This window comes from Macaca fascicularis, chromosome 8 (genome assembly GCF_037993035.2).
Source record: "Macaca fascicularis isolate 582-1 chromosome 8, T2T-MFA8v1.1".
Classification (NCBI taxonomy): Eukaryota; Metazoa; Chordata; class Mammalia; order Primates; family Cercopithecidae; genus Macaca; species Macaca fascicularis.
Genome location: NC_088382.1, coordinates 34,052,381 through 34,064,638, shown reverse-complemented (window position 1 = coordinate 34,064,638; position 12,258 = coordinate 34,052,381). Strand labels below are relative to the sequence as shown.

At 35.0% G+C, this 12,258-nt stretch overlaps 1 protein-coding gene across 1 annotated transcript in view; it reads left to right on the top strand.

Annotated features, from left to right (window-relative positions):
• TEX15 (testis expressed 15, meiosis and synapsis associated) overlaps positions 1-12,258 on the top strand; it is a 74,264-nt gene that overhangs the window by 53,898 nt on the left and 8,108 nt on the right. Inside the window, exons 7-8 of the mRNA XM_065519039.2 lie at positions 2,475-9,778; positions 11,814-11,872. Of these exons, the coding sequence (XP_065375111.1) occupies positions 2,475-9,778; positions 11,814-11,872 (7,363 nt within the window). The remainder of the gene's footprint in view (positions 1-2,474; positions 9,779-11,813; positions 11,873-12,258) is intronic.

The window sequence follows — 12,258 nt, the reverse complement described above, 5'->3', positions numbered from 1 at the left end:
CAACATGCCACCATGCCTAATTTTTGTATTTTTAGTAGACACAGGGTTTCACCATGTTGGCCAGACTGGTCTCGAATTCCTGACCTCAGGAGATTCACCCGGCGTAAACTTAAGTAATTAGGTTTCTTTTCCCACATTGGTATATATTAACCCATTTTTTCTCCCTTTTCCTTGAAACAGAGTCTCACTCTGTCACCCAGGCTGGAGTGCAGTGGCGTGATCTCAGCTCACTGCAACCTCTGCCTCGCAGGTTCAAGCAATTCTTCTGCCTCAGCCTCCTGAGTACCTGTGACTACAGGCACACACCACCACATCCAGCTAGTTTTTTGTATTTTCAGTAGAGACCAGTGTTTCACCATGTTGGCCAGGCTGGTTTCAAACTCCTGACCTCAAGTGATCCGCCTGCCTCGGCCTCCCAAAGTGCTGAGATTACAGGCGTGAGCCACCTTGCCCAGCCATATTAATCCACCTTAATCTTTGTAGTAGCTGCATAACATTCTGTCTTCTAGGACATTTGTTATAATGTATGTTCATAGTAATTTTATCATTTTTGATATGTCATTCATTTAGCCAGTCTCATATTGATGTATAGTTAGGTTTCTAGCTTTCAACTGTCTTGGGTTATTTTACTGAAAATCCTTGTCCATAGAACTTTGGGTATTTGTACAAGTTTATCAGAATAGTAAACGAGCAAGAATGGTTGCTTTGAATGATTACATATAACGTATCAGTGAATACTGTCAGCTGGTTTTCCGGGAAATTTGTCCCAATTTATACTTCCACGAACCATATTAAATAGTGCTTATATTTGTATAGCATTAATCATCCTTTCAAATTTTTGCCAGTTTAAAAAGTTTTTTTTAATGGATCTTATTGTTTATTTAGTGGAGTTGGGGCATCTTTTTGTGTTTGTTGATAATTTTACCTATTTTTTCCTTTGAGTATTATTTGTCATGCATTTTGACCTATTAAAATAATTAATTTATGTGTAATTGACATCATGTTTTACTTTTATGTTTTCTGATTTTCAGTCATGCTTTAAAAGTACTTTCCTATGCCAAGATTATAAAAACATCCATTCATGGTTTTTTTCTAGTAGTTTTATGGAGTTTTTTAAATAGCAAATTTTATTTTGGGATAAGGTGGTGTAGGAGTCTACATTTCCATTTTCTTCTCCATTATACTCCCTACTCTTTTAAGAACTACATCTCTTCATATGTGGTCGTATTTCCATGATAGCTTACTGTAAGTAATAAAATCACAAATGGTAGTAGAATTTAGAAATCTTCAACATAGCTCTCTTACTGTGAAAAAAAAACCTTGTGGTACTCGTCAGTGACATGATAACTTCATATATTTTGTAGATGTCACAAGCAATTTCTCATCATTAATTCCTGTTTTAGTAAAGGTATTTTTAGTCTGTTACTTAGCTGTGAATGTTTGGTGAACATTTATGAGAAATTATTATTTACTTGTTAAATATGCATTTTGTAAATTCATGATTACATGAGGTTTCTTAGGAAATTTTAGAAATAATTTTTATAAATTATTTTTAAAGTTTGCTTTTATTTTCCAGGTTTTTGTTTACATAAATTATTTGCAGGAACATTTATTTTACTGCAAAAGAGGAATAGTAGTTTGCTTTGGCTCTTGGGAAAGATTTTATGGAACTTTTTGGGTTTTCCTTTCCCTGTTTTTCCACCTCACTCCCCGTTCCTTTCCTTTTTTTTCTCCCATGGTAGAGGGAGAAGCAAGGTAATGGTAGTAGATAGAGGGAGATTATTTTGCCTTCTTACATGTAGATACTAATATTAAACATCTGAATATAGAAAATTAATATAAGAGAGCTGTTATCTATTGGGAAAATATTTTTATTCCTATTTAGTTTTGTTCTTCTCCACCTCTGCCCCCAGCCCCCGAGATGGAGTCTTGTTCTGTTGCCCAGGCTGGAGTTCAGTGGCACGATCTCTGCTCACTGCAACCTCCGCCTCCTAGGTTCAAGCAATTCTCCTGCCTCAGCCTGCTGAGTAGCTGGGATTACAGGCACCCACCACCACACCTGGCTAATTTTTTTTTATTATTTTTAGCGGAGACGGGGTTTCACCATGTTGGCCAGGCTGGTCTCGAACTCCTGACCTCATGATATGTCCACCTCGGCCTCCCAAAGTAATGGGATTACAAGTGTGAGCCACTGTGCCCGGCCCCTATTCAGTTTTTTTCTATTGTTTGTCAGAATTAAATTTTCATGGCAAATATTCTTTATTAAGGTTTCTAGACTAGGAGAATTTCATGCTACATCATTTATATTTTATTTGTTAATCATCCCCTTCTCTGCTTTTTCTGTTGAAAACACATTTTAATCATCATTAGGTTATTAGCTGAACTTTCAATTAAAATTACTTGACACAATGTACCTGTATAAAAGTTGTCTATAGAAACACACTTTTTTCAAATTTGTCTTATTATTTCCACAGAAAGAACATGCTCTCTGAATAACTGTACAGTGGCCAAAAGAATTGGAAAAGGAAAAGATGCTACTGTCATCTTTGAGCATTTCAAGAAACCTGTAGATCCATTTATTCAAGAAAACTGTTTATGCAATATACTAAATTCAGAGATAAATCCTTCCAACTCACATATTTCTGACTCCTATGGAAATGTACAAAATGGAAACATTTCTATACCTGAAACATACAATGGACAGGCAGAGCACAATTTAGCAGAAATTAGAGACACTTCTCAAGTACTTGCACATGATTCAGACCTTCCACTTATGCCCAGTGATGCCAAAGAAAGTGTTAATGGTGACCTTTTGTTAAATTGGACAAGTCTTAAAAATATTTTAAGTAGTCTTAATGCTGCTTTTCCTCTTCCCAACAATACTGGCTCAAGCACAGTTACTACTTCAAAATTCATCAAAGACCCAAGACTGATGAGGAGAGAAGAAAGTATGGGAGAACAGAGTAATACTGCAGGCTTAAATGAGATTTTGCAGTTTGAGAAGAGTTTAGATAATGTTAATTCAGAAATAAAATCAACACCATCTAATTCTGCCTCCTCCTCAGAAGTTGTCCCTGGTGATTGTGCTGTTCTTACTAATTGTTTGGATGCCCCTTGCTTTAAAACTTGTGTTAATGATTCACAATCTTGGGCTCACAACACAGGCTCTGAGGACTATGACTGCGTACCTCCCAATAAAGTTACCATGGCCGGGCAATGTAAGGACCAAGGCAATTTTTCCTTCCCAATTTCTGTGTCAAATGTAGTGTCAGAGGTTGAGAACCAAAACCACAGTGAGGAGAAGGTTCAGAGAGCCCAACAGGAGTTGGGTAATGCTTATAAAAAAGAGTATAATAGTCGTATTTCTCAGGAATCGCAGTCTTCTGATTTAAAAACCATTTATCAGACTGGTCACCAAATGTCTACAATTTTTCCACTCAAAAAGAAAGTAAGCATTGATGAATACCTTCAAAATACTGGAAAGATGAAAAACTTCACTGACCTGAAGGACAATTCCAAACATGAAGAAAAGCAAACTTCGTGGAAAGAAATTGATAATGATTTCACTAATGAAACAAAAATCAGTCCAATGGATAATTACATTGTTTTGCACCAAGAATACAAAGAGAGTGAGAGTCATAATTCTTTCGAGAAAAGCTGTGGTAAAATATTAATTACTCAAGAGTTAGAAATACCAAAATCTTCTACATCTACCATAAAGGATAAGGATGAACTAGATCATCTAGCATTGGAATGGCATATTACTCCAAGTTTAGAGAGCCTGTCACAAAAGCATCCTCAGCACTCTGTGGAGTATGAGGATAACATTCACACAAGTTTAGCCATTTCTCAAAAGCTAATGGAACTGAAATTGGGGAAAATAAATGCAAATTGTGCTAGCATTATAACTAAAGCTTTCCCGAAACCAAAAGACATACCCGAGGCCAAAGAAATGCTCATTGATACAGTTATTTCCTCTTATAACATAGAAACAGCTCATGACAATTCAAATTGCAGCATAACTAGAAAACATATATGTGTCCACAGGAAAAATGAAAATGAACCAGTGTCATTAGAGGACATTCAGAGAGACTATAAAGAAACTGCTTATGTTGAAGATAGGGGTCAGGATCACAGTCTGTTCTGTAACTCACAGTTAAACGATATATGCCTGAATGTTAATTTCAAAGAACAAAGAGATAATTATAAAGAAAGCCAAAATGAGGCTAAAGAGAATAATGCTTCATCTGTAGAAAACAACATAGAGAATATATATGGAGACAAAAAGCAGGATTCTCATACAAATGAAAATTTCAGCTATATAGATGAAAAGGAGGAGAAAAATTACAACAATATAGAAATTTTGAGTTCTGAAGAATTTTCTGCTACATTTAACTTGATTTGCAGAGAAAAATATGTGTCAGCAGCAACTGCATTATTAGAGAGTGAAGAAGATACCATTAGTGCCATGAAACAAAAAGATACTGAAAATACTGGAAGAAGTGTAGAGCATTTGGCTTCCACAGCGTTTCCTGAAATTGCAAGTTCTTCAGTGTGTGTAGCCTCAAATGCTGCAGTACAGATAGCTAGTGCTACTATGCCTGTATTAAGCATAAGTGATGACGAACACCAAATATACCAGTTTAAAGAAACTTGTTCTTCTGAAAGTCCAGATTTTGGTTTGTTAGTAAAACATAGGGTTTCCGATTGTGAAATTGATAAGGATAAAAATAAATCACAAGAATCTTTTCATCAATCAATAAATGAGAACTTAGTTCTTCAAAGCATTGAATTGGAAAGTGAAATTGAAATAGAATTAGAAGATTGTGATGATGCTTTTATATTTCAACAAGATACACACAGCCATGAAAACATGCTTTGTGAGGAATTTGTGACCTCATACAAGGCTCTGAAGTCTCGTATCAGTTGGGAAGGTATATTAGCACTCGATAATGGGGAGATGGAAGTTTTGGAAAGCACCGCAGGAAGGGAAAATAGTGATCAGCATTATTCTAAGGAAAGTAACTATTTTTATTCCTCTACACAAAGCAGTGAAACGGAGCTTCCCAGCCCAATTTTACTTCCAGATCTACAAATTAGAATTACTAATATATTTAGGCCAGGATTCAGCCCGACAGTTGACTCCCTTGCATTGAAAGATAATTTCTACACACATGTAACTGAAGCCACAAAACCAGAAATAAATAAGGAAGATGGAGAAATTCTAGGATTTGACGTTTATTCCCAGCCTTCTGGTGAAAATTCGGATTATCCATGTGAAGATAAAGTTGATAATATAAGGCAAGAATCAGGACCAATGAGTAAATCTGAAATCTCCCTTTCTTTTGACTTGAGTCATAATACAGATGTGAATCATAGGTCTAAAAATCAAAACAGTGAATCTTTGTCTAGTGAACCTTCTAATGTCACAACAGTAGATAATGGAAGCACATGTTTCTTTACAAAATCAAAAACTGACTATAATGATACCAAAAATAAAAAGGAGGTAGAATCAAGAATTAGCAAAAGGAAGCTACATACATCTTCCAGGGATCAGAACATACATAAAGATTTAAGACAACATAAAATTTATGGGAGAAAGAGGAGGCTAACCAGTCAAGACTCATCTGAGTGTTTTTCTTCATTATCCCAAGGACGAATTAAAACATTTTCACAGTCAGAAAAGCACATTAAGAGTGTCCTAAATATCCTAAGTGGTGAAGCATCTTTATGCAAAAGCAAATGTCTTTCCAAAAAACTAGACAAAGCAGTTACTCACTTAAAAAAAGCTCATAGAAGAGTTCACACATCTTTGCAGCTTATAACTAAAGTAGGAGAAAAAAGAAAGGGCCCATTACCAAAATCATATGCAATAATATGCAATAATTTCTGGGAAAGTTGTGACCTTCAAGATTATAGTTCTGTATCTCGAAGAAAATATTATTCTACTAAGCATTTTTTGTCAAAAAGAAAATATGACAAACGGAGAAAGAAAAGAGCTCCAAAAGCTGATATTTCTAAATCGTTAACCTATGTGTCAAAGCACAAGTCTTACAATACAAGTGGAGAGAAACAATGCCTTTCTAGGAAAAGTATGGCTAGCGGTGTCTCAAAAAGTCACCCCACTATTCACGTGGGAGAATTTCATAATCAGGAACATCCTGAATCACAGTTGCCTATATCTTCCACATCCCAAAGTATAAGTCAGTCAGTTTATTATAATAGCAGTGTAAGCAATCCAAGTTTATCAGAAGAACATCAGCCCTTTTCTGGAAAAACTGGATGTCTGTTTTCCCCAGATCACTCAGATGAGAAACTAATTGAAAAAGAAAATCAAATTGATACAAAGTTTTTATCTAGCACTAGTAAACATGAAAAGCTTGAAAAACATTCAGCAAATCATAATGTTAAAGATACAACTAAAGAAAACAGTTGTGAGGCTAATCAAGTAATAAATGAAAGTAATTCCATATCTTTAAGTTGCATAAAAGAAAATATAAATTATAGTACAGGCAACGATTATGATGCAACTTGCATAGGTTGCACAAAGGTGAAAACTGATGTACTTATTTCAGTGTTAGATTCAAATGTGAAGCACTTTTTAAATGATCTCTACCAACAAGAAAACCTTACTTTATCTGATTATAAAAGAAACCTGGAAGTAAAGTGGACAGCTCCTATCGAGAGATGCAAGCAAAGCATTATTACAGGAAACTTCCTTATGGACCCATTAAACCTAACTTTGATAGCAAGTAAAAAGTACAGTATTCCTCAGTTATCAGCCTCTGCAGTGACAGATAGTGAGGGAGAATCTTCAAAATCTTACTTGGATAAACAGAGAATTCTTACTATAGATTCTTTTGCAGCATCCACTACTATACCATGCCGTGAGCAGAGCTGTAGAGGAAAAGAGCTTCTTAAGACGGAACAGTGCTCTTCAGGTAATTGCCTCCATACAGATGGGAATGAAACAAATGTCACTGAGAATTATGAGTTGGATATAGCATCAGTAACTGAAGAAAGTAGAAGTTATGGGGAAAATATAGTGAAATTATCTTCCAGTGATAGTTCTCTGCTTTTAAAAGATAATGTAAAAGGCTCCTCTTCAGAAACATGTATTGCGAAGAAAGACACTGAGGACAGAATAATGTGGAAAGTTAAACAAGTGGAAAAAGCAAAAGATTCTGTTTACAAAAGTAGCATGACTGAAGGATCAGCTGTTAATACTGAGTACAAAAATCAAAATAATCAGATCTCAGAAGAATGCTGCTTAAATGAGAAAATTATTAAAACTAATTTGATTGATTCCCATCTAAGCACTAAAAATAATACTACTGAGTCAGTCTCTTTGAAGAACACAGTTTCTAATCCGCTTAACAAAAGAGAGAAGGCGGAAATTAAAGTTACTAATGACTCGCAGTCTGACTTGACATTACATTCAGAAATAGCCTATATTTCCAAACCAGGGATTCTAGGAGTTAATCATACACCTATTTTACCTGCCCACTCTGAAACCTGTAAAGTCACTACTCTTCTGAAGAAACCTGCATCATACATGAGTGAACTTAAAGAAAAACATTGCTCAGCTAATCATACGGCCTTTATAGCTAATCTGTCTCAAATTTTGCAGAGGGCAGATGAAGCATCATCTTTGCAGATTCTACAGGAAGAAACTAAGGTTTGTCTAAATATTCTCCCTTTATTTGTGGAAGCTTTTGAAAGAAAGCAAGAATGTTCAGTTGAACAAATCCTGATTTCAAGAGAACTGTTGGTAGACCAAAACCTATGGAATAATTGCAAACACACATTAAAACCATCTGCTGTTGACACTTTGGTAGAACTTCAAATGATGATGGAAACAATTCAATTCATTGAAAACAAAAAAAGGCGCTTAGAAGGTGAACCAACATTCCGAAGCTTGCTTTGGTATGATGAAACACTGTACGCTGAGCTTCTTGGAAAACCACGTGGATTTCAACAGCAGTCTAATTTCTATCCTGGTTTCCAAGGAAGATTAAAATATAATGCATTCTGTGAGTTACAGACTTACCATGATCAATTAGTTGAATTACTTGAAGAAACAAAAAGGGAAAAGAATTCATACTATGTATTCTTAAAGTACAAACGACAGGTTAATGAATGTGAAGCCATAATGGAGCATTGTTCTGATTGCTTTGACTTTTCTCTTTCTGTTCCATTTACTTGTGGAGTTAACTTTGGAGATAATTTAGAAGACCTGGAAATCTTAAGAAAAAGTACTTTAAAGTTGATCAGTGCATGTGAGGACTCTCCTAAAGTTCATTCGTATCCAGGAAAACAGGACCATCTGTGGATTATAATAGAAATGATCTCCTCAAAGGTTAATTTTATTAAGAACAACGAGGCGGTATGTATTAAAATATCTCTTTATGGTCTGGAACATATCTTTTTTGATGCTGCAAAAAATCTTGTTTGGAAAGAGAAAACACAATCCTTCAGCAAAAAATACTCACAAAAGGAGGACAAAGAAAGGCTACTCAGAGTGAATAGATGTGCTTTTTCTAAGTTGCAGAAGATATATGATACTTTGTCTAAGGATTTAAACAATGAGCCCATTTCCCCTGTTGGGCTTGAGGAGGATACTATAATTGCCTCCAGAAAATCAGATCATCCAATAAACAAAGCAACCATTGGCATAGAAAATTCTAAGTTTAGCAGTAGTTTGCTTACACACCCAGATATTTATTGTATTAGTGAGATATTGGATCAAGCTGAATTTGCAGACCTTAAAAAATTACAAGATCTCACCTTGAGATGTACAGATCACTTAGAAATTTTAAAAAAATACTTTCAAATGCTACAAGATGATAACATGGATAATATTTTTATCACAGAAGAAAATGTTTTAGACGTGGTGAAAAACCACAGCCATGAGGCTATACTTTTAAAGCCTGAAGCTATTGAAATGTATATTGAAATCGTCATGGTCTCAGAAACAATTCACTTTCTTAAAAACTCAATAGCAAAGAAGCTAGACAAACAGAGGTTTCGAGGTATGCTTTGGTTTGATTTGTCACTTCTTCCTGAGCTGGTTCAGTGCCAAGAAAAAATGACTTCTTTTTCATTTCTTAAAGATAACTCAACAGATGTTTGCCTTTGGAAAGTGATAGAGAGTGCTATTTCCGAACTTAAGAAAGATCTGGATATTATCTACAAATATGATGAAGCTGTTAATCGCTCATATGCTATTCATTTGCTCTCAAGAGAACTTCAAGAACTTTCAGAAATAAAAAAGCTTCTGAAGAACTCCAAGTATTTTATTTCCACATATATTGACTTTGTGCCATATATAACATCCATAAATTACGGAAGCACCATGATGGAGTTAGAATACAACTACAATCAATTTTCTACACTGCTGAAGAATGTAATGTCTGCCCCTAGGAAAGATTTAGGAAAAATGGCCCATATTATGAAAGTCATGAAAACGATTGAACATATGAAGATTATATGTGCTAAAAATGCTGAACTAACTATTTCCTTTTTTCTATGCCAAATGCTGTATAATGGAAGGAAGATTTTACAGCTGAAGACAAAAGAAAAAATGAATATTCATGTTGTAAAACCTGGAGGAAATAACAATAAATTTGGTATTTCTATGATGGTGCCCCCAATATCAGAGTGCATAAACAAAAACATTTCAAATTCCTCTAAAAAACGACCGAGCACTGTAGACAAATGTGAAGACTCTCAGGAACAACAGAAAAATACTACTATTTCCAGTTGTAAAAAACTAAAGGTATGAATGATTTAAAACATAACTTTTATAAGTATTCTTTTTGAAAACAAGTCTACTCATAAGCAAACAAGTAGTCTGCAGAATTCTAAATGTTGAGAATGGTAAATTGTCTGGCAAAATGAATTTACTAACTATAATACTGATTTAAACAATTCATATTATCTATAAAATGATACATAAATTATATGTATAGGTGATACCTTGCAAATGTTTACTTCTTAAACATAAAATTAAATGTTTTAACTTAGAAAACATTTTTTGGAAGGACGTGAATTTTAAAAGCTTCTTAAGGGAGAGTTCAATATTGCGAACACTGAGTGAGTGACCAATATTTATTGAGTAGCTTTTCTGTATAGCAAGCCTATGCCCGGTGTAGTGAATATTCAAAAGTGGCTAACGAAGCCTGTCTTCTTGACCATTATCATCCGAATGGAGAAATAGGACAGATATTTTTTTCAAAAGATAATTATCAAGGAGTTAAAAGTCCTATATTAAATACATTTTAACAAATTGTCCAAAGCGTTTAATATGTACTTGGTACTGATTTATTTTATACAAAATCCCTTATGATGTATTTCCTATTATCTTACTTAAAGATAAGGAAACTGGGACATAGAGGAAATGACTATTGCAGGGTCACAGAGTTTAGTAAATGGGAGCACGCAGATCTAAACCAGGCAGTCTGGCCTCCAGAGCCCTTACTGACAGTTGTCTCAGCTCTGCTCTAAGAGGTTTCTCTTACAGCTGTTCAATACGGCTTAGTTCAGAAGTTTAAAAAAGAAACTTATATGCAGCTGGGTGCGATAGCTCACGCCTGTAATCCCAGCACTTTGGGAGGCCAAAGTGGGCGAACTGCTTGAGTCCAGGAGTTCAAGACCAGCCTGGGCAACATGGTGAGACCTCATCTCTACTAAAAATAACAAAAAGTTAGCCAGACATGGTGGCATACACTTGTAGTCCCAGCTACTTGGGAGGTTGAAGTAGGATTGCTTGAGCACAGGGGCAGAGGTTGCAGTGAGCCAGGATTATACCACTGCACTCCAACCAGGGTGGACAGAGTAAGACTGTTTCAAAAACATTTTTTTATATCTATATATATAATAGTTTTAAATTAAGTCTGGAACAATTTAACTTAGTGGGTAAGAATAATCTATGGATGGAGAAGGTTTTTTCAGGTTATGGAATATCTTAAATTAGACCTAAGGAGTTTGACCTTCATTCTGTACACATTGAAGTGTGCTGTCATATGAAATTCGTTTTTCCAATGATTTAACAGATAGATTCTGAGTATATAAGTCATATACATCTTCTATAGAAGTATATATAGTAGTACATAGTAGTACTGTATATAGTACTACTTATAGTAATAAGTCAGCCATGGCTTAGTAAAAGGTGTTAGAAAGGAAAATTTTTATTGACAGACATGACTTAAAGAATTGATGGGGCTTCACAACTGGTATACAAGAAAGGACATAAAAGAGGGAACAGTCATAAATGGACTTCAAGATTAGTTTTAAGGGTCAGGTGTGGTGGCTCTTGCCTGTAATCCCAGTACTTTGGGAGGCTGAGGCAGGTGGATCACCTGAGGTCAGGAGTTCGAGACTAGCCTGGCCAACATGGTGAAACCCCATCTCTACTAAAAATATAAACATCATCTGGGTGTGGTGGTGGGCACCTTTAGTCCCAGCTACTTAGGAATCTGAGGCAGGAGTATCGCTTGCACCTGGAGGTTGTAGTGAGCCAAGGTCATGCCACTGCACTTCAACCTGGGTGACAGAGTGAGACTGTCTCAAAAAAAAAAAATGTGAAGGTAAGAAGAATGTTGCAGATTTCTTTTTTTAAAAGTTACTCCAAACATATGTGAAATATGGGAAGTCTATGAGAGTCACTACTTTCTGCAGGGAAGTGATAATTAATGAGTTTAACTTTAGATGATGGTCGAACAAACAATTACAAATATCTAATATTGAAATAATTACTTTTATTACAGTTTGTCATCACTAATGAAGATTTTCTTTGTATCTTTTAAACACAGGTAGACATGAAAGGTGTCACAAAAATCAACAGAGAAAATGCAACATTCAAGCATCCAAGGTAGGAGTTCCTATCAGCCCTATGTGGAAAAAAAAAAAATTGAACAAAATTGGGCAATTTTGTTCAATTAGAATAACAATTAGAATAACACAATTAGAATAAACACAATTATTTATATAATGTCATTGGATCATACATGTAACTTAGGGGATGAGAATAAGCTAAGGAAAAAGAAATTTGTTTGAAATTATACATTCTTAAATTCAGCTTAAGGAATTTGAACTTCATTCTGCAAATATTAAAGGCTAAAGTCATGTGAAATGTGCTTTTTCAGTGATTTAAAGGTTAAGAATATTCTGAGAATAGTTAGAAGTCAGCCAAGGGTTAGAAAAGGGTGATTGTTTCAGAGAATGAGAAAGAAAAATTTGTATATTTATAAGATACGA